This window comes from Schistocerca cancellata, chromosome 3, assembly GCF_023864275.1.
Source record: "Schistocerca cancellata isolate TAMUIC-IGC-003103 chromosome 3, iqSchCanc2.1, whole genome shotgun sequence".
Taxonomy (NCBI): domain Eukaryota; kingdom Metazoa; phylum Arthropoda; class Insecta; order Orthoptera; family Acrididae; genus Schistocerca; species Schistocerca cancellata.
In genome coordinates, this window is record NC_064628.1 from 457,671,242 (window position 1) to 457,699,111 (window position 27,870).

A 27,870-nucleotide genomic window follows, 5' to 3' on the forward strand; every position below is an offset into this window, starting at 1 on the left:
AACTCACCTGTTTTATTTCTTCATGGCCATAAACATGAAAAAGTTTGGACTATTTCACTACAGTCTGCACTAGTTGCTGGTAGTATAGAATTTAGCATAACATGCAATTTTGTAAATAAATATGACACTTTTCCAATGATGTATAATTCTTGCTCTCATACAATAACTCTTTATATCAACATTTCTTCAGGAGAAACATTGATCACTTAACACTTGACCTCAGTGTAAAATGTCTAACTGACGGCTCGAGATACAATAACAGAATAAAGATTTTTTTTTTCCAGATATCCGGAAATGTCTTTCATCCGTGTGATCTCATCAGCAGTGTCATGGCATACCCTTTACTCAGTGGTGTACCCCGCATCCCCAAGCCACGATGTCAAAGTATGGAACAAACATCAGCACATACCTCAGCTCTTGGTAAACTGTAATTATGCTGTCCCATCTAGAAGACACATGGCCTCTCTCCATATCTATTCATACACACTAACAATCACAAAAAGCTCCAAACAGTTTGCGATTCTAAAATATTCAAATAATAAAAAATGCTTTCAACTGATGCAGTCATCATTTGTCAGCCAGACAGATGTTACGTAACACATCACAATATGAAAGTGAATATTATATCACAGCATACACTATAAACATTTTTCGTTTTTTTTGTATTTCCAGAAGAGTAAGTAATTATTATTTGCTGTGATTTAACTGTAAATAAGAGGTCTTTAATAAAATCTTTGTGTCTAAAAAACCAGACTGACAATAGCATCATATTTTTCAGTAAGTCTTCAAGGCAAATGAAAGTTTTAGAGTCCAAAAGCATGAAATATACATTATTTGTAGTGTGAATTCATGAACACCCTGTAAAAGCAGGTTCAAGAAACTTGTACTAACTGCTGTTTCTGAGTGTATTTATTCCTGAATGACATTTGTTGTTTTCCAAGAAACAGCTTAGCTCATAAAATAATTAATAAGAACAGAGAAATCTACACAAAGACTTAAAGGCACTACTGTAGTCCAAAAATGAGTCCACTACTCATGAACACACATTTGCATTAACTCACCAACAACCATAGTAATTTCAGTGAGAAATAAAGTTTAGTTCAAGAGAAGCCTGAAAAATTTATTTGTGGCCAACTCCTTCTGCTCGCCTTCTACTCCATTGACAAATTTCTTGATATACTGTATATGTATATGTATGTATGTATGTATTATTACTGCTGTATTTGTTATTAACATAATGTAAAAAATATTGTACAAGTTCCACATGCACAAGAATCTCCTCAGTATGGGTCCACAGAATGAGATCATTTAATTTAATCTAATAGCTGGGCTCATAGTCTCTATGCAAGGCATCCTGAACTCAAGTCTCTTTCCCCTTTGCCAGCTTCTAAGAATTTTTGAGGTTGTAGCATTCTTAGAGACATATCCCCATGTAATAAAACTTCCAGGAGATACATTTATTAGTTAACAATGAACCTCAATCAGTGCTGGATCTGTGTCTTACACCAACCAATTAGGCACCAGCAGTCCATATCCTGGCCACCTCTGCAAGATCCTTGTGACTGCACCCACATTAGATTTGCAAGCCACTTTCTAAACCACATTTGATTCATTGCTATGGATATCCTGCTGCATTTTCTGTAGTTCATGTGTTCATCACATATATATAACAGAGGGCTTTACAGAGTTACTGACCTGTTCTTTACTCAGGTTAAGGGCTTCATCTTAGTTTTTCTTGTGCTTCTTCTGCTCCTTCTTGATCAGTTCATTTAATTTTTCACATTCTTCTACACAACAATCATTTCAGTTTTATACAGTACTGTGCCAAATTGTACACTTCCAGAAACTTCTTTCTCATTTCCATGTCAATATTTGATTCCAACTGAGTTCTTTTGATAAAGAAATCTTTCTTTGCCTACACCAATCTTCATATTATTTTTATTTCTCCTTAACCCAAACTCTGTTGAAGTTATGGATAGTTAATGACACATACTAAAATAGTTGTTTATTTATATGTTACTGTGTCCAAAGTAACTATAGCAACTGCAGAAACCATCAAATTAATTTCCTGTACATAAGATAGTAAGGAGATCATCTGCAGATTTCATATGAACCAGAGAAAAGTTGGTATAGTAGCCTCCTGGGTCTAAAAAGGGTATAGGTGGTACGCAGAGTGATAACTTTTATCGACAGACGTAATTCAACATGACACCGATAGAAATGTCTAATGACATTTCAGTCTGATTAAAAAGGCAAATGGACAGTTTTTCATGCAGAGAATGTGAAAATGTGTGATGTAAGGTATTTTGTGTGTCAAGTGCAATTACTGGTTACAGGAAAAGTGCACAAAAGTAAACCTAAAATGCATCAGTGATGATTTTCTGCAATTTTATTGCTCCTCAAGACATTTCTGTTCCCAAGACATTACCCTTAGAAGTTGTATTTAGTTTGGTTTCTGTAATAAACATGGGCAGTGGCCGATGTTATAAGTGCGTTATATTCAAAGAACAAAATTATGAAGCTGCTACAAAATGACATTGCAACATTAAAAACTGAAATATTGACTTTAAAGACAGAAAATGATAGATTAATATGAGAAAAGCAGTCTTGTGTCTGTGAAAATCCATCACACAGAAAAATAACAAAATCACAAAAATACACATGCACAAACGAACTTTAAAAATAACAACACATCCAGTGTTTCCAAAGGTGTGACAATAAATTCAGCAAGCCAAAAATCAATCGATAAATATAAATGGAAGGGGATGACATTCAGTAAAAGAAAATGCATGACCACAGCTATGCAAGGGAATGAAAATGAGTTTCTCATAATAAGCGACTCACTACTTAAAAATATTGCTGTCTCCAACTGCAAAATTGGTGTACAGTCTGGAATTAGAATGCAACAATTAAACACATATTTTAAAAATACAGGAAATGTAAAACTAGTGACTGCAGAAGCAGATTCTGAAGCCAAACACAGCTACAGAGTTGTCTTTATACATTCTGGAACAAATTTATTAAGAAGCAGCAGCAAAGAAGAAATTACTGACAACACAAGAAATGGCAAGACGTGTCTATGGGATTGTGGCTGATACGTAATGGAATTATAAAAGGAAGGCCAGTAAGTGACAAATATCTATCCAAAATAAACTGTGCCACTGGTCTGTGCCATCTTGGTGATGTTTTCATAAACCCAAACAAATTTTTATGTGGAAGCAGCCTAGGAAAGGATGGCATGCATTTAAATAGATTGGATCTGTAACATTCAGCAGAATGTTTACAGATGTAGGCAAAATAATCAGAAGCAAAGGAAACTAATATGGACTGATGGGGCAGAAAAACTGGATGCTCTAGGTGAGAAAGCAAAATATAAGCACTACACAAAAACGGAAGCACTACAGAATATACTTTCAGAATACAGTCCACAACACATGTGGTACACACAGCGGTGGGCACCTGAATATTCGGCCACCACATTTCAGTCTCTGCTTTGCCAGCCAGGAATGGCCCCTGTCTCATCTTGGAAATGACTTGTAAATAGTCATGATACCGTGTACAGTCAAGCTGCCTACAGCCACCACATTGTCTGGGGGTGACAGCCTCGCCATTACTTGGTGAACTAGTCACAGCACACAATGTGTCATAGCAGCTCCTTATGAGTCAGAAGGCCCGCACAACAGACAAGCAAGGTGGGCTGCCGACCTTTCTTCAGGAACTCAGATCTAAACATCGCCAGTGGATGTAAACAACAACAAACTTTCTGCATAAATAAAGAACTACTTTGTGAAAAGCCATGTGACAGTGATCCACCAATTGGAACTAATGTGACTACATGTAGCACTCTGCTCAATCGGCATTATAAGCACGCCAGCAGAGTCAGACCAGCAGTGTGTACCTACAGCTAGGACAGTTCCGGCCAATACCTGCAGCACCTCTAACATAGTAGATACTCGCCATAGCCTTCAGTAGGAAGTTGTATCTTTGTAATTGTATAGAGTAGTATTTTGTTTATTATTTTCTTTTCATTGTCTTGTGCTCTTATCTGGTTTGGCCACCACAAGAATTGTTGTGCTTCTTGTTGTTCTTGCATTTGGAAATTAGTGCACACCAAGAAGGTATCTTAATTATAATACAGTGTGTTCAAACTTGATCGTTAGTTCTTTCCTGCCGACCACAGGACACTACAGTTATTGGCGACGAGGATGAAACTTTGATTTTCGAACGGAATAGCCCCCTCAGAGGACCTTCTTCAGTCCTTAGTGGTAACTCTACAGCAGATTCAGGCAGCGTTCACAAGGTCAGAATATTGCCCTCACTCCACAGCATTGCAAGAGGTAGCTCATAGAGTTGATTTCATCACTGGTAAACTGAACACTTAGTGCACGTGGCTCCACTGATGCTTCAGGCTTTTGATAGGCCTGTTGAATCATGGTCAAATTATGTTGAGCAGTTGGAACAACATTTATTGGCACATGGGATCCATGACGAAAATTTTTTTTTAGGAACAGCTGGTCCACAAGTGTATCATTTAATTCAACAATTGAACCCTGACCAATCCTCCAGATCTCTCATTTACCCATATTAAGTGCTGCCCTTTTGAGTACTTTGATGCACAAATACATGTCACTTCTGCCCATCAGACTTTCTTTTCTTGTCGAAAGTCCCCAGGTCAGACGTATTTGGAATGGATTACAACACTTCAGGGTCTCTCCCGCAATTTCAAATTCCGGTGCGCCAACATATCCTGCAGGCAGTCTTATGCCTCTTCATTGATTCACGATTTGGTGCTGTTTCACGGACCAGACGAGGGTCTTCGAGCTGATATTTTGAAGTTACAGGACCCGTCCCTTTACACCTGTCTGCCAATCATTCGTGCATTTGAACAGTCTCACCAACTACAACCACTGTGTCTTCATCCAGCTGTTTTTGTAGCTCGCCAGTTGCCTACTGCCAAGCGGGAGTCTCAGCAGTGTGTTGGTAAATCCCGTGACAGAAAGTCTTTCGTCCATTTTCCATCATGTCCGGACTGTTTCTGAATTCACCAACGGACAGAGTGCCCCCACCAGTGAGCAAGGTGCACAGTTTGCAGTCGAACAAGCCATATCGCCATTGTGTGTCAGGCTTCGCAGAAACATCGCGTAGATTCCAGGCTTCCTGTGGACACACAGGCTCATCACAAATCATCACCTCAGGGCCTAGAAGACTCACATTCCACAGATGGGAAAGGTATTCTCCATCATTCCCCAATCGGGAGCCCAATTTCTCCTACCCTTGGAGGTCGTGCATATCCTGGTGGTCTTCCAAATTGACACAGCATCATCTGTTACTATTGTGGATGGTGCCACAAACCAACGTTTGGGCTCACCAGCTTTGTTTCCATACCCTCATGCCTTGCCTAGTCTCAGTAATCATCCTATATCAGCCGACGTCGTTTTTTTAACACAAATCTTCTACAACAGTCATTCCTTCACCCCTCAATTTTTGGTGACTGGGTCTCCCGGCACTACTAACCTTCTGGCCTTCTGGGTGTGGACATTTTTGGTCGTCTGGGTTTGTCAGTGCAAAACGAGGTACAGGCAGTTTTGATCCCCTCCTTGGATACCCTCCTCACCCCGTTGCTCAGCAAATATGAAACATTGTTCTCATCCTCCAAACCATGAGTGAAGGGTTTCAGCACGTATGTTCAGCTTCTTCCCTCTTCCGTCCATTTTTTAAAGGCCTGCCCGGGCCCCTTTGCTCTCCTAGACAGACTTCAGGTGGAACTTTGCCACTTACAAGACAAAGACATCCTTTTTTCCGTCGTGCACAGTTGCTGAGCAATGCCTATCCCATTAATCAAGAAGCCAGATGGTGATTTACGCATGTGGCAACTTTAAGACCACTGTAAATTCTCAGTCCATCATCGATGTATATCCTGTCCCATCAGTGGATTACGTACTCACCCGTCTTGCAGGCTCAACCATTTTTCCCAAAACTGATTTGCGCAATGCTCATTAGCAGCTGCCATTGGACGAGGAATCGCAGCAGATCCTAGTCATCAATACCCCGTGTGGCCTTTTCAGGTACAACCGCCTCCCATTTGGCACTGCCAATGCCCCTGCCATTTTCCAACATTACTTGGAACACCTCACACAAGTCAGTTGCCTGGTGTGACAAATTATCTGGACGGCTCATCAGCAGTGGACCTCGTGGACAAGCTGGATATGCTGTTGCAGGTTTTTTCCGAGGCTAACCTGTGTTGCTGGAGAGAAAAGTGTGACTTTTTTGCTTGCGAGGCTGGTTATCTCGGGTTCACAATTGATGCCAATGGCCTACATGCCTCTATGGAGTATGTCGAGGTGATTCAAACCTGCCTTCTTCCCCCAACATGAAGCAACTGCAGTCCGTCCTTGGTCAAATCAACTATTATTGGTGCTTTATACCCCTCGCTCCTTAGAGTTCGGCATCCCTGACCGGGTTATTGCGCAAGGGTGTATGTCGGGTTTGGGACATGGCATGTGAGCAAGCTTTCACACGTCTCAAGTCGGCTCTCAGTCGCCCACCTTGTCTGGCCACTTACGATCCTTCCCTGCACCCCATCATCACCGCCGACGCATCGGACTATGGCCTGGGTGCGGTCCTCTTGCAAGTGGCCAACGGCATTGAGAGGCCAGTGGCTTTCACATCCAAAAAATTGACTGACGCTAAAACCGAATATAGTCAAATTCAAAAGGAAGCTATGGCGCTGGTTTTTGCCCTTATAAAATTCCACGATTTCATTTTAGTCTGCAGACCAACCACAAACCTTTGGTTTCTTTGTATCATTTGGGTGCCGCAGTGCCCACCAGGACAGTGCGCCACCTCCAGCGTTTGGCGCTCTTTCTGGCAATGTTCGACTCTGATATTGTCTAATGCACTTCTGAACGTCATGCAAATGTGGATTTTCTGTCCTGGCTGCATGCCAGGGTGGACTGTGAGTTTGATGCCTCCCCATTGGTTTGTTTCCATGTGGAACCAGACTTGGACACAGCTCTGGATGTGCTTCTGTTGGATGCTGATACGACCCGGCGGGCCACTGCAAGCTCTCCACCACCAAATCGTTGCAGGTTGGCCAGCCAGTCGTTGTAGCGTCTGCGATGCGGAGGTCCAGCATTTATGGGATCATTGGCACAGTCTCTTTTTCCACAGTGGCGTCATCCTTCTGCATGTTGTTGTTGTGGTCTTCAGTCCTGAGACTGGTTTGATGCAGCTCTCCATGCTACTCTATCCTGTGCAAGCTTCTTCATCTCCCAGTACCTACTGCAACCTACATCCTTCTGAATCTGCTTAGTGTATTCATCTCTTGGTCTCCCCCTACGATTTTTACCCTCCACGCTGCCCTCCAATACTAAATTGGTGATCCCTTGATGCCTCAGAATATGTCCTACCAACCGATCCCTACTTCTGGTCAAGTTGTGCCACAAACTCCTCTTCTCCCCAATCCTATTCAGTACCTCCTCATTAGTTATGTGATCTACCCATCTAATCTTCAGCATTCTTCTGTAGCACCACATTTCGAAAGCTTCTATTCTCTTCTTGTCCAAACTATTTACCGTCCATGTTTCACTTCCATACATAGCTACACTCCATACAAATACTTTCAGAAATGACTTCCTGACACTTAAATCTATGTTCGATGTTAACAAATTTCTCTTCTTCAGAAACGCTTTCCTTGCCATTGCCAGTCTACATTTTATATCCTCTCTACTTCGACCATCATCAGTTATTTTGCTCCCCAAATAGCAAAACTCCTTTACTAATTTAAGTGTCTCATTTCCTAATCTAATTCCCTCAGCATCAGCCGACTTAATTCGACTACATTCCATTATCCTCGTTTTGCTTTTGTTGATATTCATCTTATATCCTCATTTCAAGACATTGTCGATTCCGTTCAGCTGCTCTTCCAAGCCGTTTGCTGTCTCCGACAGAATTACAATGTCATCGGCGAACCTCAAAGTTTTTATTTCTTCGCCATGGATTTTAATACCTACTCCGAATTTATCTTTTGTTTCCTTTACTGCTTGCTCAATATACAGATTGAATAACATCGGGGAGAGGCTACAACCCTGTCTTACTCCCTTCCCAACCACTGCTTCCCTTTCATGTCCCTCGACTCTTATAACTGCCATCTGGTTTCTGTACAAATTGTAAATAGCCTTTCGCTCCCTGTATTTTACCCCTGCCACCTTTAGAATTTGAAGGAGAGTATTCCAGTCAACATTGCCAAAAGCTTTCTCTAAGTCTACAAACGCTAGAAACGTAGGTTTGCCTTTCCTTAATCTTTCTTCTAAGATAAGTCGTAAGGTCAGTATTGCCTCACGTGTTCCAGTATTTCTACGGAATCCAAACTGATCTTCCCCAAGGTCGGCTTCTACAAGTTTTTCCATTCGTCTGTAAAGAATTCGTGTTAGTATTTTGCAGCTGTGGCTTATTAAACTGATTGTTCGGTAGTTCTCGCATCTGTCAACACCTGCTTTCTTTGGGATTGGAATTATTATATTCTTCTTGAAGTCTGAGCGTATTTCGCCTGTTTCATACATCTTGCTCACCAGATGGTAGAGTTTTGTCAGGACTGGCTCTCCCAAGGCCGTCAGTAGTTCCAATGGAATGTTGTCTACTCCGGGGGCCTTGTTTCGACTCAGGTCTTTCAGTGCTCTGTCAAACTCTTCACGCAGTATCGCATCTCCCATTTCATCTTCCTCTACATCCTCTTCCATTTCCATAATATTGTCCTCAAGTACATCGCCCTTGTATAGACCCTCTATATACTCCTTCCACCTTTCTGCTTTCCCTTCTTTGCTTAGAACTGGGTTTCCATCTGAGCTCTTGATGTTCATGCAAGTGGTTCTCTTTTCTCCAAAGGTGTCTTTAATTTTCCTGTAGGCGGTATCTATCTTACCCCTAGTGAGATAAGCCTCTACATCCTTACATTTGTCCTCGAGCCATCCTTCTGCATAGTGAATCGGAATTTCCCCGGGTGGTCATACCACATGCATTGGGCAGCCGTGTCCTCGACCTCCTCCACACTGGCCATTGGGGAATCATCCTCACCAAACAGTTGGTCCACTGAAACCTTTATTGGTGCAGTTTGGATAAAGACATTGTCTGCCTCATGTCGGCCTGCACCATGTGTCAAACATGTCAAGCAGCACCCCCATGCCAGTATTTTTCATGGCCCGATGCAGCTGCTCCATGGGAACATCTCCACTTTGATTTCACAGAGCCATTTCATGGCTCCTAGTGGTTCATCCTGACTGCCTCCAGGTCAGGATACCCTTACGTATCCCGCACGTCGAGCACCACTTCTGCTGAGACTATCAAAATTCTCCAGTGTCTCTTTGCTGTTGAGGGACTCCCCAAAACGATCATTATGGATAATGGTCCACAGTCTACTTCAACCAGTTTTAAGCAATTCTGTACTGCCAATGGAATTTCCCTCATCCATACAGCCCCATTTCACTCTTTGTCAAATGGCCGGGCAGAAAGTTTTGTGTGGACATTCAAGACCCAGCTCGATAAGCTGCTGAGCCATCACCCACTGAATGGGGCCGTGCTTCTTTTTTTGGTTACATAACGCGCCGCCCCCCGTGCCAGTAAAAGTCCAGTGGAGATACTTCATAGTTGACCGTTCTGCTCTCCCTTATCTGTCCTTATTCCCGAGACTTCTCAACCTCCCACTCGCACTCTGGCACACTCCTTTTGCATCGGGCAGGATATCTGGGTACGGATCTTCTCTCATCCACGGGCGCACTGAGCGCCTGCCACCATCACCAAACTCTGCAGGTGGATGATGGCACCTCTCCAGTGGGCTGACAGTTCCATCGCCTGCCGGCACCTCTACCAGCTCTGCCCCCATCTGGTGGACCACGACACCCCGAGTGAGCTGCCAGTGCCTGTCGCCGACCGCCCTGTGATGGAACCTATGCTTCGCCTTTGCTTCAGATGCTGCCTCTGCTGCCAGCTGCCCCTGCTGCATCGCCGCCTCCCTCCACTGCTTGCCAAGAACCTACGCATGTCGACCAGGATGCCTCTATTCCTATGGACGTCTGTGGTGCAGTGCATTTTTTTCCAAGGGGGAGAAATTTCATAGAGGCCCCTTATCAGTTAGAGAGACCACACAACAGACAAGCAAGGTGGGCTGCTGACCTCTCTTCAAGAGCTCAAATCTAAACATCGCCAGTGGATGTAAACAACAGACTTTCTGCATACACATGGAACTACTTCGTTAAAATCCATGTGACAGTATCCACCAATTGGAACTAATGTGACTACGTGTAGCACTCCACTGAATCGGCGTTATAAGCACACCAGCAGCATCAGACCAGCAGTGTGTACCTACAGCTAGGACAGCTCCTGCCGATACCTATGCCAGCTCTAGCCCAGTAGACACTCGCCGTAGTCTTTCTGTAGAAAGTTGCATCTATGTAATTGTGTAGAGTGGTGTTTTGGTTATTATTTTCGTTGTTTTGTACTTTCATCTGGTTTTGCCACCACAAGAATTGTTGCGTTTCTTGTTGTTCTTGCGTTTGGAAATTAGTGCATACCAAGAAGGCATTTTAGTTATAATACAGTTCTTTCCTGCTGACTGCAGGACACTACACAATGACTGCGTGTGCAGGTCCTACTTATGTCCATGTGGTCACGTGTCCACATGACACGGTGGATATATCCTGCCGGTCTCTACCCAGGTTCATGCTTCTAAAGATAGTAATGTTCTGGTTTCAACCAACCAACAGCTGCTCCAAGTCACTGCAATGAGTCTCAGCTATGGACTCTGCCTCACCATGATCTAAATCTGCCACTGCACTTCTGTCAGCCGCTCCCAAGGGCACCACTTTACAGTATTCAGATGAGACTGCTTACAAGCTCATTGCCTTGTGGGACCATGTTGTTACACCATCTTGATGCTCATCTGTGGACTGCCTATGACCCCAGCCTCGAAGGCCTGTGTATCTTCCCTGCTCCTCAAGACACTGACATTCTCAAGTTGTGTAGACATTATTCTCAGCTGTTGTATTTAGTTTGGTTCTTGTAATAAACAGTTGTTATTTTCAAGAGTGCATTCCAATACTGCCAGCCAACCACTTGGACAAAGGATATCACTGGCAATGAGGTAAAACGTTTTGTGTGGTTTTCTAGGGCTGTTTTCTTGTGTGCCATTATACATTGGTGACAAGGTAAAGTTTTAAGTATACTTCAAGCTTGTTTTCGAGTTTCTTGCTGTTTATTATCTCATTTTGCTAGAGCAGACATTTTGTTTTTCAAGTCTGTTACAGTAGTTTTCAATCAGCTGGATTTCTGCTTGTGTACTAGGTCTTTATGTGGGGCAGCATCTTCATTGTTCCTTGTGTGTTATAGCCTGAATGCAGTGATGTTCATCAGATTCTGTGAGTCTTACAATAGGACAAGTTTCTCGGTCTATACACATTTGTGAAACAAGTTTCTTAGTAGTAGTTGTCTTTTCTGCACAGTTAAGGTGGTCAGTTCATATGTAGTATAAGCACAAAGTCTCTTCACTGACACTGTTAGTTTGCATTGATTTTGGTGCTTATCTGGTGTATTTTTGTACTCTAGTGATAATTCAGTAATTAAAGGTACATGTTTCAGTACACTGGGAGTTTATTTTCATGTAAGGCTCGAGCATCTTTTCGATTTATCAGGCCTGTCCAGACATCAGAGCTGTCTCTGATTCATGTCCTTCAGTTACAAGGTAAACAAATTCAGATATTTGATGCAGAGCGTAACTCAGCTCACTCAAGTTTTGATTGCATGGCTGCATGTTGGCAAGCTGCTCCCACATTTGTATCCAATTTTCTGGTGTTTGACAGCCATAAAGGGGACTGGGGCACACACCAGCAACAGCTGGAGTTGCACTTTGTAGTATATGTCATATATGCAATGCAGATAGGGTTGCCATACGTAGCGCATTTCACGGACAGTCCACGATTTTATGCTCGAAGATGGGTGTCCTGGACGAAGAGGAAAATGTCCGCGAAAAAAGTGGCTAGTAAGTACAATGCCTATCATTTGTAGAAAGAATACAAATGAGTATTATAATTGATCAGATTACTCAACTGTATGTGTTTAAAAACCAAGTCTCCCACAATTTTATTTTCTGGCAATAGTTTTCAACCACCTCTTCATAATTACCACTGTAAAGTAATGGCAAAGATTCAACTGAAATGCAAACCAATGGTCACCTGCACAACATATCGGTCCATGTTTCAACCACATCTTTATAATCACCGAATTTTGTCCTTGATTTTCGTCCTTGGATTATGGCAACCCTAAATGCAGAGCTCACTTTACTGCAAGAATGGGAGCACAAATCTTTCTTTTCTGTTGTTAGGTTTTTTTTCCAAGATTCTCATCTGCAGGACAACAACAATGACTCATTGGTAGATGGGTAGATGTGCAATTTGGTGGTGACAGTTGTTTAAAAAAAAATGGCTCTGAGCACTATGGGACTTAACATCTATGGTCATCAGTCCCCTAGAACTTAGAACTACTTAAACCTAACTAACCTAAGGACATCACACAACACCCAGCCATCACGAGGCAGAGAAAATCCCTGACCCCGCCGGTAATCGAACCCGGGAACCCGGGCGTGGGAAGCGAGAACGCTACCGCACGACCACGAGATGCGGGCAGTTGTTTCCATTCATGCTGAATGTGTACCGACTTTTTGGTTACTGGTGGACTGTTTCCCCCACAGTATTCAAGTGTGTTCCTCAACAACATTCTTCCCTTCTGCATTCACGTGGTCATGTTTCTGAACAGTCTCAGCATCAATTAATTTTGTGTGTGGCAAGCAGGGACCTTGCCACTCAGGTTATTTCCAATATTGTTGTATCATGCAGCATTCAGTTTCTTTTTCGCTGAGTTCTATGACAGTAGTTCCGCTGCTCTCAGCCCAGCCCTTGCGTGTAATCCCATTGGGAGGCGGCTCTGTCCCAGCTGGCCCTCCTGTTGTCACCAAGCCTGTCACCAATGACACCAGCCCTGTGCTCAGTCTGGATATTGTCGGCCATGTCCCAATTTGCCCTCCAGTCATTGCTAAGTCTGTCTGCAATGACGTCAGTCTGTTTGGCAGTCTTCTCACTGCCTGCCCTATTCCAGTCAGCCCTGTCGGTACCAATGCCAACTGTCTTATCAGTGTGTTCATTGCTGGCTCTGCTACAGCTGGTCCCCTTACCAACTCTGTCATTCCTTCAGCCAGCGCAGTCAGCCCCATTGGTGTCACTGCAGCCGCAAATACAGCTGCTTCCACTGCTGGTGCCGGCTCTACCACTGGTCAAAGCATTCCTTACCGCTGGTCTCAGCATTTCCACTTGTGCTGCTGACCCCATCATATGTTCTTCTGAGCCATGGGTTGTGCCTTCATGGCAGTTTTGCTGAAAGGCCTGCCATCACCTGGCCCTTTCCAGTTTCTACCTGCAACAGAGGTCAGTCACTGTTCCCACACACAGACACTGCAAGTTTGTTTTGTTGGGATTAATTTTTTGTTGTTGGTTAGCAGTTTGATTTAGTATATTCATGTGCCTTGTGCTGAGCATTTGGATGTTACTGGGTATCCAATGCCAATGGTCCTGCACTGAATGATCAGCAGTCTTTTTAGTTGTATCTTGCATTTTTATTCAAATGTTAATGACAATTCTGGTGTTCCTTTCATGCATAGATTTTTGGTTCTACTCCTTGCTTGTAGAATGCAAGAATACAATATTCAGTAACTTGTTGGTCAGTTCTCAGGCATGTGCTTACCCAATGACTGTTTGTGTTGTTTCATTCCAGTTGGTGGACAGTTGATGCCGGCAGCTGTGTTGTGCCTCCTCCCTTGAGTGCTGCACTTCTTGGAGACAGTTGCACCATCCCTTGTTATGGGCGCAAAGGTATGATATTTGCAGGGCTGGGCCCATGCATATTTGGCAACAACACTTCAGTCTATGCTTTGTAGGTTAGGAACAGCCACTGCTTCATCTCAGAGGTCTTTTGTAAATAGTCATGGTACTGTGCACAGTCAAACCGCCTGCAGGTTCCATAGTGGTCGGCAGCACCTGCCTTGCCACAACATAGCATTTAAGTTGCTGCACACAGCACTGTGGTCACAGGTCACACTTATGTGAACATGGTAATGTGTCCACATGACACTGCGTATGTATCCTTCCACATACAACTACTTAGGTCAGCACTCCATGCTTTGAAACACAATTATGTTCCAGGCTCCAACCAACCAATAGCTGCTCCAAGTCTCTGCAACAGGTCTCAGCTGCAGACCCCGCCTGCTGCTGCCACTGCCACTTCCACAAAGGTGTTGCCTCACTGTGAATCATGTCTGCTGCTACATTTCTGTCAGCTGCTCCTGAGGCCACCACTTTGCAGTATTCATATGTGACTGCCTTTAGGTTCATCGCTTTGTGGGACCACATTGTTACAGCATCTTGCTACTCATCCGTGGGCTATGGATGAGTCCCAACTCACAGGACTGTGTTGTTATTAGTCTTCCCTGCTTCTCAATACATTGTTGTTCTCATGTTGTGTGGACTTTATTCTCAGAAGTTGTATTTAGTTTGGTTCTTGTAATAAAATGTTGGTACTTCAAAGAGTGCATTTCAATGCTACCAGTTAAGCATTCGGATAAGGATATTACAACATGTAGGTCAGGAAAAGAAAAATTACATGAGAATACTTCCATCAGAATATCTCATACACTGATAATACACAACTAGAAGCAGCAAGATTCCAAAGTGAAGTACAGTCAGACATATTACCCATCAGCGAACATGAGCTAACTGAAAGTCATATAGATAATCTGACCATAAAAGATTACACCTTATCTATGAAGTATGTTCAATAAGTAATGCAACATTTTTTAATGAAAGCACGCTGGTTTTATTCAGGATTCCAATACACCATATTATTTCCCACTCTTTTTGCTACAAAACCTTATTTTTAAACACAGTATTTGTTCAATGTAATGGCCTTAAGCTATCTTACTGGGAAGACCTGTATGCTTGCATGGTATCACTCTACTGGTAGTCATCAGAGCCACATCTTGCTACATCAAGAATCACCCCCTCATCCACATATGCTTCCCACAGAGAGCATCCTTCACTGGACAAGACAGATGGAAGTCAGAAAGTGTGAGATCTGGGCTGTAGGGTGGATGAGGAAGAACAGTCGAATGAAGTTTTTTAAGCTCCTATCAGCTGCACAGACTTGTGTGAAACCTTGCATTGTCATGGAGAAGGAGATGTTCATTTGCATTTTTGTGGCAACAAACACACTGAAGCCATTTCTTCAATTTCTTGAGGGTAGCACAAACTCTTCAGAGTTGCACCATGAGGGAGGACACCAAACAGAATATCCCCTTCAGAGTCCCAGAAGACTGTCACCATGATTTTACCAACTGAGGGTTTGGCTTTGAACTTTTTCATTGGAGGAGAGGTGGTGTGGTACCTACCACTCCATGGACTGCCATTTTGTTTCAAGTTCGAAGTGATGAACCCATGTTTCATCACCTATGATGATGTTCGACAAAACATTGTCATAATAAGCCTTATAATACACAAGCAATTCTGCACAGATGTCCATTGCTCTTTATGATTTTCTGTTAGACAGTGAGGAACCCAGTAAGCAAACTCGAGTACCCCAACTGGTGGACAAGTAAGTCAGCACAACAAATAAAGACATCCAGTTGTGCAATGAGGCCTGAGCCATCGAAAAACTCGACTGACAGTGTACGTGCGTTCAAATGTTGCAGGAGTCACAGCTATGTGCAGCCAGATGGCACGCAGCAAATCGGACAGGTTTGTGTGACCTCGTTGCAATGATGACAGATGCCTTGCCTAATGACTCATTTTGCTTTTATTCACTGCTACATCCCTGTAGACATTCTGCAAACACTTATGAGTATCTGTGATATTCTTGTTTTCTGCCTAACAAACTCAAAATGGCAGCTCTCTATTTTGGAACACACCTCTGTTACGGATGCCATTTTTGAAGGCTACATATTGCGCCACCACGTGTTGGTACTTATGAAATTGCAGGGGCTGAAGTGGGAATATTCCACAGTGTCCCACAACATATTCTTTATTTTTTCAACTGAAACTGGCTGAGAAGAAAAAAATGTGTTGCATTACTTATTGAAATCCCCTTGTAGTTACCTCTTTAGATCTAAACATAAAGGTGGCGGAATTTCTGTATACATTAAAACAGGAAATCTCCTAAAGCCTGTAAACAGTAAAAATGTTAGTTAACACATAACTAGAGACAAAGACTTCGAAATTACTAATGTAGTTACACATGACATACAATCTTTGTGTGTACAGATCACCAGGTGGCGAGATTAGTATCTTTCTGAAAAACAAAATTACTAACTTACTAAGAATGAATATGAAGAAAAACATTGTTATATACGGAGACTTCAAAATTGACATAGGAATGTTATATGTGGAGACTTCAACATTGTCATGGGAAAAGGTTCAAAAACAAGACAAGATTTTGAAGAACTGGTAGTGTAGTATACAATGGAGGCATCATATTTCGTTCCACCAAATGTTTAGGAGGCAGAGACACACATTACATCACTGTGTATGAAACACAGCAGTTCATTTGTTCTGTTTTTAGTCTGTTTGGCGAAAGGTTTAGCTTTCATCTTGTTTTCAGCATACACACAGTTGAACTGATTTGTCCAGTCATTTGATGCTTTGAGAGTTTGCATTACATCTGACTGTTTCTTAGCTTTATCAACATGAAAATGGCCCAGCGTTCAGTGCCATAAATCCATTTCCTGACTACTGGCAAGATTTGTGGCAGGGCCACATCCATACATTGAAATACTGGAGTTATCATCACTTATCTAGTACAGACTGTTATTTGCCCATTTTGTCTCACAATTCTAGCTCCAGCTTTTATTAAAGATACAATCACTCTTTTATTGGTTGCCTTAGGGACTGAAGCCTTCACAGTTATTTTCCCATTTTGTCTCACAATTCTAGCTCCAACTTTTATTTAAGATACAATCACTTTTTTATCGGTTGCCTGAGGGACTGATACATGACGTCTGGAATGTACAATGTACAGTGCAAGATGACTATTTATCCTCCTCATTCTTCTGATAGGTATATGCGTACAATGTGAAAACCAGAACTTTGCAAATATTCACCACCAGCTACTTTTGTTGACTCTTCATATTTGGTGAAAGTGATGAATTTTTCACGCTGGTAAGTCATGTGGTCTGTTAGTTCACTGTCCAAAATCCATGCTTCGTTTCATTTGTTTTCTCAGAAAATAATGTCTGTCGCAGGTGAATATGCATCAGTGTACAACATGGTCACAGTTAACTCATTTGTAGGATGAAATTTTGTACTACTATGCCTTGGTGTCAGTAACACACTTTTGTTAGTAGTTACATTTGCAGATTTTTGTCTGCCTCATTTTCACATTTTGATTGCTCATTGTTTAAAATGTGATCACCAAACTACAGGTAATATTTTCCAAAATGTCCATGCTCTTCACAACAAAAACATTGTGAACCATGCTCATATGTTTTTTTCATAATTGCCATGACTGTTATCATGCTGGCTTTTGCCATGGCTTCATCCCCTTTGAACATTTCCACATCATTTGTTTTTTTCCTTTAGCACAAACATTCTATGCCACAAATCAAAATGTGTAAAAGATGCTGTCAATGTACCCATATTTCTTTTGCAATTTTGCAGTCTTGTTTACCATCAAGTGAATTATCATCTACTGTTGTTAGTAGAATTCCCACGCCCTTTCGTTTTGCTTTTCGTTCGTCCGCTGTAAATGTATTTCACATTCCATGGTCGATTGCACACCAAGAATGTTTAATCATGAAGTTCCCTTAGTTCTCTGAGAATAGTTGTGGTAATTATCTTTATTCAACAATCTGATTTCTTACTCATCCATGATATTTGACCATTTACTTATTCACTGTAAATATATCATGCAGTAAGAAAACTTTCCCACTTATTTTTGTCAGTTCAGTCACATCTATGACTTTCACACTGCTTCCATAATATCATTTACAAATCCTCTTTGCAATCCACAAAAGGGAAGAAAAATTCAGTACTGACAATTTCTCAGTGTTTTGAATGATCTTCCAACCTGTCTTGTTATCTAGATGGTACCTTCACTTCATGTCACTGAGGACCGTTGATCCTGAGCCCATATCTTGTAAAATCTTCTTTAGAAAAATGGCAGGGACCACACACAAACACACAGTACGTAGAAGTTGAAAGAACTTTTTTTTTTTTATCATATAGATTCTCACTTTTCATAGTACATCATAACAAGAAGACAATGAGTACTTCAATATCACGAGAAAGACAGGCCACATCCCTGAAAGCTTCTTTTATGCACCACATATCTAACAGGTACAAGTTAACTTCATTAACAATGGAGATGAGATATGATTGTCAACAATGATTTATGATCTCAAGCAATAGACTGCTCCCTGAATTCTTCTCCCTTGCAATCTTCTAATTTGTTAAGTAAGACTCCTACAAATTAGTGTACAATAAAAAATGTATGAATTGGTAATCTTACTCTTAGTACCCTGCACACCACGACTGAAATAAATCCAAGAACTAGATCGCATTACTCTTTCATCAAAATTGTAATATTGTCTAGTAATAACACAGTACACAACTCTTCAATCGTACATTGAGATTCTTTCATATGTTTACTTTTCGGGCTCACCTCAAGAACATGGATGAAGTAGTCATTATACCACAAAAACAATCCAGTAAGAGGCTCATCACAGTATCCACCATTAATTGTTTTTATTGTTGCCTCAAATAATTGTGTAATGGCTTGCTGGTCTTCAAAATTATGGCGCCCGATATAAATCATGCGATGCAGAAAGGTTCTCTGTAATTATTTATATTATTACAGATAAACATATTGAAATGTGTAATTAATGAATTCTTAAAAAGAAAGCAAAACTTTAGCATCCTAAATGATAGCTGTATCTGATGCTCCATTGCTTTTGAATTTATTAAGATTTTTGTATTGGCTATATTCAGTGAAACAATATTTCACATACGTTGAAGACAAGGAACAACAACATAACTTACAGTGAGAAAAAACTGTGACAATATATTTATAATAACTGATGTAATGCCTTATAAAATGAAACAGAAGTCCTCCTTATTTATGGAGTAGGCTACATGAATAATTAAGAACTGATGAGAAAATTAAACAATACTTTAACAGCATAATGAATGAAATGTTATTTCTGTTAAATAATACACTGCAAGATATACATCAGACCCATATGTTTCCAGAATTTAAAAGTACAGAATTACACTTACTTATTTTCTTTACTGTACATTTGATATATATATAAAATTATGATGCACCCTATGCTCTCCGGTGAAAATTATCACTTGGAGTCCAACGGCAAAGAAGAAATAAATGAATAAATAAATAAAACAGTGCCTTGTGATACTGGGTATAAAATAATACAGTCAAATAGAATCTGGAACTGAGTGTTTAACACCCCTCTCCAATCTAGGTAACCAGACAATAACAACAAAAATATCAGTATAATGACAGTAAATGCTGCTGCTTTTTTTATTATCTACTAACGCCAATATTGTTCCACCACATGCAAGTGATAGGTGATGGAACTGTTAAATCATTGAGAGGTAAAAAAATCTTAAATCTATCTTTATGTTGCAGGATAAATGGGTCCAGATTCTCTCCAAATAACATGCTTGTCACTTTTAACACCTTTTAGTTAATTTAACAGACTTATAGCTGTTTCACAACTAACAGCTTTGCACTCAGAAATATTTCTCACTATTTTGACCTTGAGAAAGTATTGCTGGCATACTTTACACACTTTTGTTCAATTCTGTCCTCTTACATAATCTTCTGGGGCAATGCTGCTAAAGTCAACAAATCATTTTTTCTACTAAATTGTGTAAAAATAAAACAACTGAACATCTTGCAGAAGCCTCTCTGGAACCAAGGGATTCTTAGAGTTATACACCAAACACTTCATAATGGTATTTGGAGTTAACAACAAGAATGCAGAAGCCTCTCTGGAGCCAAGGGATTCTTAGACTTATGTGCCAGACACTCCATAATGGTATTTGGCGTTAACAACAAGAATGAGTTTATGATTGAATATAAAAATGACAACCACAATACTAGAAGTAACAATAAAGTCCATATAGATTATGGTTTGCTGTTTAGGATTTAGAATGGAATTTTTTATTCTGGTGCAAAATTCGATAAGCAGTGACCAACAGACATCAGGCAGGATATTTAAAATCCCCAGACATACAAAAGAAAGTACAATAATACCTCTCCTTAGATACTCCTTTTATAATTTATCAGAGTCCTTGGACCCCAGGCTGTAAATTCTGCATAACTCTAATGTTTAATATGTGAAACAGATCTTGACTTTACCAGTCAACTGATAGTAGAGTGTTGTTACATACATGCTTTGTTTGAAATATTTCTAAAACAGCAGTTAAGTTGCATAAGAGTACCAGTGGATTTTTTTTAACGTAGCTGTTTTTATCATAATATACACAAACTAACTAAAAACAAAGATGATGAGACTTACCAAACAAAAGCGCTGGCAGGTCGATAGACACACAAACAAACACAAACATACACACAAAATTCAAGCTTTCGCAACAAACCGTTGCTTCATCAGGAAAGAGGGAAGGAGAGGGAAAGACGAAAGGATGTGGGTTTTAAGGGAGAGGGTAAGGAGTCATTCCAACCCCGGGAACGGAAAGACTTACCTTAGGCGGAAAAAAGGACAGGTATACACTCGCACACACACACATATCCATCCGCACATACACAGACACAAGCAGACATTTCTGTGTGTGTATGTGCGGATGGATATGTGTGTGTGTGTGTGCGAGTGTATACCTGTCTTTTTTTCCCCCTAAGGTAAGACTTTCCGCTCCCGGGATTGGAATGACTCCTTACCCTCTCCCTAAAAACCCACATCCTTTCGTCTTTCCCTCTCCTTCCCTCTTTCTTGATGAAGCAATGGTTTGTTGTGAAAGCTTGAATTTTGTGTGTATGTTTGTGTTTGTTTGTGTGTCTATCAACCTGCCAGTGCTTTTGTTTGGTAAGCCTCATCATCTTTGTTTTTAGATATATCTTTCCCACGTGGAATGTTTCCCTCTATTATATTCATATACACAAAGTAATTTTGACATGATTTCCATAATATCAGTGTGAGTGCTAGCCACAACTTATTAGTCTGCTGTGGCTTCTTTTGCTTATTAATGTATAACCTCATGTGTTCCACATTCCTGAAGAGTCATCTTTATGATACGATTTACAGTACACGATATGTGAATGAATGAATGAAAATTTCAACTTATTGAATGTTATCCTCCATCTTTCTCTGTGTTATGAAAATCTTTTCTTCTCTCTGTAACTATTACTCCCAACATTTTCTATATTCTGTTTTATATTTTATAATATTAGTCTGATTCTACTGTTTCCCTCTTCTAGTGCTCCTTCCTGAATGTTGTAGCAGATGTCCCACTAATGTGTTTCTTAATCTTCAGAATAAGACGAAGTTAAAAGTGACAGGTCAGGTAACTAGAAAGGTGATGCAACAGTTCCATATTTTATGTTTGAGAAAGTTCATAGTTTTCACTCATGTGGGAATTTTGAGTTGGTTTTCCATTGATTCCAAACAGAAACAAGTTTGTAGTCTATTTCTAGGCCTATCAAAGGTGTTTGATTGTGTATGCCACTAAATTTTTACATGGTGTGATTCAGAATAAAAAGTTGTCATGTATGTTATGCCACCATAGAAAAATTAAACCAATATGGGAACACGTGAGACAATACTGGCCCTACGACTTATCTTAGAAGCTAGATTAAGAAAAGGCAAACCTACGTTTCTAGCATGTGTAGACTTGGAGAAAGCTTTTGACAATGTTGACTGGAATAATCTCTTTCACATTCTGAAGATGGCAGGGGTAAAATACAGGGAGCGAAAGGCTATTTACAATTTGCACAGAAACCAGATGGCAGTTACAAGAGTCGAGAGACATGAAAGGGAAGCAGTGGTTGGTAAGGGAGTGAGACAGGGTTGTAGCCTCTCCCCGATGTTATTCAATCTGTATATTGAGCAAGCAGTAAAGGAAACAAAAGAAAAATTTGGAGTAGGTATTAAAATCCATGGAAAAGAAATAAAAACTTTAAGGTTCGCCAATGAGCAGTTGAACGGAATGGACAGTGTCTTGAAAGGAGGATATAAGACGAACATCAACAAAAGCAAAACGAGGATAATGGAATGCGGTCGAATTAAGTCAGGTGATGCTGAGGGAATTAGATTAGGAAATGAGACACTTAAAGTAGTAAAGGAGTTTTGCTATTTGGGGAGCAAAATAATTGATGATGGTCGAAGTAGAGAGGATATAAAATGTAGACTGGCAATGGCAAGGAAAGCATTTCTGAAGAAGAGAAATTTGTTAACATCGAGTATAGATTTAAATGTCAGGAAGTCGTTTCTGAAAATATTTGTATGGAGTGTAGCCATGTATGGAAGTGAAACATGGACGATAACTAGTTTGGACAAGAAGAGAATAGAAGCCTTTGAAATGTGGTGCTACAGAAGAATGCTGAAGACTAGATGGGTAGATCACGTAACTAATGAGGAAGTATTGAATAGCATTGGGGAGAAGAGGAGTTTGTGGCACAACTTGACAAGAAGAAGGGATCGGTTGGTAGGACATGTTCTGAGACATAAAGGGATCACCAATTTAGTATTGGAGGGCAGCATGGAGGGTAAAAATCGTAGAGGGAGACCAAGAGATGAATACACTAAACAGATTCAGAAGGATGTAGGCTGCAGTACGTATTGGGAGATGAAGAAGCTTGCGCAGGATAGAGTAGCATGGAGAGCTGCATCAAACCAGTCTCAGGACTGAAGACCACAACAACAACACAAGGCATAAGAGGCACAGCAAACAATATTACTAAAAATGGACAACAATATGTAGAGATAAAACATAAAAAGGGCAACAGATTCAAAAATTTGGTTTCAACATTCATAGAGGTAAAACACGTGTACCACTAGGCTCAGTATTGGTACCATCACTATTTATTCTCTATGTAAATGACACACCAGAAGCCATAAATAAGACAGTGATTATGTTTCATGATTACATATCTCTACCAGTCACCTTAAAACATAGATATGTTTAGAGATGGATGAGGCATACAAATATTTTGGAAGATGCAACTTTTCTATAAATGGAAGCAAAACAACTTTCATGAGAATACAAGCAAACAGGGCAGTCAAAGCAAATGATATCAAGTTCAGGGACTCATGTATTTCAGAAGTAAATTACAGGAAGTTCCTGGAATTGATGGTGGACAGTTTCATGACATGGGAGGCTCATATAAATAAAATTTCTCAAAAAATTAGCACAAATATATTTCTCATGCGAAAAATGTCACAAACTATTGATCAAGACACTTTACTAAAAATGTGGTATGGTCTAATTTATCCTGCACATTTCCTATTGTATATCCGTGTGGGGCAGTGCAGCTAATATAGACATTGGTAGTTTACGGGTCATTCCACTTCAAAGGGACCAATATTAAGAAGTGTCCCCACTCGACCATCTCCAAATCTAATGAAATTTGGTGTGAAGGTTCTATATGGTCTTGGATGGTTATAACAAATTTCAGTCCAGTATCATCAGGGGTTGAATTTTTAGGGGCTTTAAAGAGAGGCTACTCACCTTCGCAGGTGCAGTTGTGCCAAGTTTGTTAGGCTTCTTTAAAAGTTCTAGCACACATTTGGTCATTTGCTTTAGCATACATGACAACTTTTTATTCTGAATCACACCATGGCAAAAATTTGGGATTTAGCCACACCTAAACATAGATACAAGCCTCCAGAACTGCTGCTACTTTTCATATGAACCAATTACACCAAAACTTCAGAGGGTTATTCATACCTAAATGTCTACATATTAATCAAATTTAACTAACATTGGATGCCTAGAAGAAAAGAAACGCGTTATAACGTCAAGTTGAACAAATATATTTCAAGGACAACACAATACATGTAAGTCACAGATCAAGTAAACAAAGTAAGACGTGTGTACACTGTAACAGTCAAATCAGCACTGAGTCCAAGTCTAGCGGCCGCTGGCTGGCTGGCCACTTAGGTGGCACTGCTGCTCCATGGCTGGCAGACAGCGCCGCATGTAGAGGACGCGTGTAACTGTGCGGTGGCACTTTGAAAGATCGGCGAGTCACAACAATAAGCATCCACAAAGTTTGCCAAAATCTTCTAGATGCAAATTTTAGGGTATTTTTGAGGGGAAATATCTCAACTGTGTCTTGTTCAATCCTCTTTTCCTTACAAAAGTTGGAAAGAGCATGCTTTAAACTTTCAAAGCTATATTGTTTAATTTTTGGACCTTCTATATTGATGAGTAAGAATACCTATCAAAAAGTAGGGAAAATGGATTGTCAGTAAATACTTAGTACAACTTGAAGTTGTAAATAAAAAATGTGTAATTGTAGTGTCTTTTAATAGTGCAAGATTTACCTGCAGTTTAGGGTATGTAACTGTGCTAACAAGTGTTTTTACATTATTTTATACCATAGAACATAAATATAATAAAATTTCAGTAAATGCTCTTAAGATCAGAAAATCTAGATGATCATAATGGAATGTTATGTTGTTTAGAATGTTTGAACCCTACAATGCATGGTGGTGTATTTATGCATTGTTCCTCAGTTTCCATCAGCATTATAAAGTGCAATAGTTTTTTAAGGCCCTATCCTCACAGCAGTGATACTTTGCTGACATACCTCTTTCAGTTGTTGTTTTCATTATTGGCAATATTCACTGTGTCAGTCTCCTGCGAGGGGTAATCTTTGGTGTTGACACTACAGTCATAGTGTTGAGTACTGAGTGTTTGAATAATCAATAATCATTGTTGTAGCTGAAGGTAAGCACTAAAACAATATGTTTTGATGGCCTAATTTGTATATTTTATGTACAAACAAGACTGAATCTTCTATGCTTCAAACCTGGATATTCATAAGCTTTCAAAATTGCTTGTTATAGATTAATAAACTATTGTATGAAATGAACCAAGAGACCCCTTCACCCAGCTGCTTTGGTGGATCAGAAGGAGCTGATTGTCATTAGTTATCATCAGTCTATTATGACAAAAGTCAACTACAATCAGTTAAGGAAATGTCACCAATGGACAAGGAGCTTCTATGACATAGGTCTTGGCTTGATTTTACTGATGATGCTAAGTTTGTGCATACCATAATTCCTTGTTGATGTCAAAATTTCACTTCCCCCCCCCCCTCCCCCTCAGAAGACTTGCTGCAACCCATTTGGTAAAGAAAGACATGTAACCAAGAGGGCTTTTTAACAGCAGCGACCAATGTCTAATAGGTTGGAGTTATTGAGTAATGTTTTCAAACCTGGTCAGAAAATCTGTACCAAATGTAGGCAAGAAGTGGCTAAAAAGAATTGTCCCACCAGGATAAGCAAGAATTACCATCCACTGTAGACATGGATGTTGTTGATGCTTGCTTTACTGCCAATACTTCATTATCATCACTTGGAGAGTCACCATTAAAGGTTCAAAGGATCAGCAAAAGGGATTCCATGGGATACATAAAGTGCAAAGTTCTGAAAGCCCAGGGTAGCATTACTTAGGTAATTGCCACAGCTGATGGTGTGAGCCAAGTAGATATTGCTCAAATACAAATGGAAGGGTGCCAAAAATTTAAAGCTATGGATATCTTAACGGAAGAATTTAATCTTAAGCTTCAGGCTTCAAGAAATTGCAGTAAAGTTCAAATTTTGAACCTGACCCCAAATAGCTGGACTATTGAAAAAACAGCTAAAGAACTTGCTGTATCGACTAAAATGGAGAAGAAGTCTAGCAAACTAAAGATAGAAGATGGGATTTTGGCTACACATGCAAACCAAAAAAGGAAAAAGCTCAACGATGAAGTAAAACAAAATGTCCATACTTTTTTTGGAGATGTCAAGTTTTCTTATTTGTGCCCAGACTAAAAGGATTGTGTTCTAGTAAAAATACATGAGAAAAAGATTCACAAGCAGAAACATCTGCTCCTTTGAAACCCAAAAGAAATGTTCATTGCTTATTGTAAGCAATCTGGTAATCAACTGAGCTTCTCAAAATTTAGTGAGTTTAGGTTGAAATGGTGTACTGGTGTACTACAGTTGGTGCTTCTGGATCACGTTCAATATGTCTATTTACAATTCATCAAAATGTCAAAATAACATTGACTCCACAAACATCCATCCAAGAAGACTACAAGGTTTTGAGAAAAAAAAAACTGTATGCAGTTTGGAATCAAAAGACTGTCTGCTGCAATGTTGTGAGGAATGTCCAGCAAAAATACAACTAGAGTCTTTTCTTGAACATGCTTTTAAAGACTATGACCCTGAAGAAACACCGTAATACCAACAATAGGTCCATACTGACAGACACACATTGGAGACATGTCGGAGAACTATTGAAGATTTCATGGAGACAGTGATTTTGAAAATTACCGGTTTAAGAAGTCAGCACCTTGTGACAAAACACTAACGTTTATATCTTAAGCAGTTAAAAAGAAATCTTGCAGAAAATGAATTAATTATATTGATGTATTTTGATGAGAATTATTCATTTGTTGTTAAAGATGCTGTGCAAGGATTTCATTGGGAGATTAATCAGGCCACATTACAAGTATTTGTTATCTATTTTGGTGGTAAAGAATATCAGAGTATTAGCATTTGTATGATCAGCGACTGTCTCGATTATGATACCATTGCTGTCCATGCCTTTCAAATAAACTTAATAGCGTATTTCACATGAACAAGATGACGTCCTCATCAGCTATATGCACCCACACAGTTCTGCTCGTTCCTTACACTGGCCAGCTGCTAAAGACACCTGCTGGATTCCTGAGCAACATATTTTCATGGCATTAGAAGCACAATCACCATCATCAACAGGAAAACAATACAGTTTTCCTCAACAAAATTGTAAACTATTTAACCAAAAATGGAACTGACTCTTTAGTGTTTGTTTTTTATTTTATTTTTCTTTTTTTTTTCTTTTTACAAATTTGCTGTGTTGTGTATTATAATTCGTTTGTGGCATATGTTAAATCAATGTTTGAAACTAATGTATATACTCCAAAAAAATTAACTGAGGGACTTAATGAGCAAAATATTTCACTTTTCAATCTTTTTGAAGTGCTAAAATAATAACTTTTGAAATGTATTCTTACCCATCAATATGCTAGATCCAGAAATTAAACAATATAGCTTAGAAAGCTTAAAGCATGCTCTTTCAAGCTGTGGCAAGAAAAAGAGGATTGAAAAAGACGAAACTGAGATATTGTCCACCAAAAATACCCTAAAATTTACATATAGAAGATTTTGGCCAACTTTGCAGATGCATATCTTTTCTTTTAGGCATCCAATGTTAGTTAAATTTGATCCATATATAGACAACATAGTTAGAAATAACCCTCTGAAGTTTTGGTGTGATTGGTTCATATGAAAAGTAGCAGTGGTCAGTCAAATCTTGGCTCTCAGAATAGCAATACGAATTTTTTAACTTTGGAGGCTTGTATCTACATTCAGGTATGGCTAAAACCAAAATTTTTGCCATGGTGTGATTCAGAATAAAAAGTTGCCATGTATGTTAAGCAAATGATGAAATGTGTGCTAGAACTTTTAAAAAAGCCTAACAAACTTGGCACAACTGCACCTTCATACATGATGCGAAGGTGAGTAGCCTCTCTTAAAAGCCCCTAAAAATTCAA

At 40.0% G+C, this 27,870-nt stretch overlaps 1 protein-coding gene across 1 annotated transcript in view; it reads right to left on the reverse strand.

The window, feature by feature from the left end:
* The window catches only part of LOC126176364 (testis-expressed protein 47-like), a 124,264-nt gene that overhangs the window by 79,881 nt on the left and 16,513 nt on the right, over positions 1-27,870 (reverse strand). Inside the window, exon 2 of the mRNA XM_049923519.1 lies at positions 18,745-18,915. Coding sequence (XP_049779476.1) covers positions 18,745-18,915 — 171 coding nt within the window. The remainder of the gene's footprint in view (positions 1-18,744; positions 18,916-27,870) is intronic.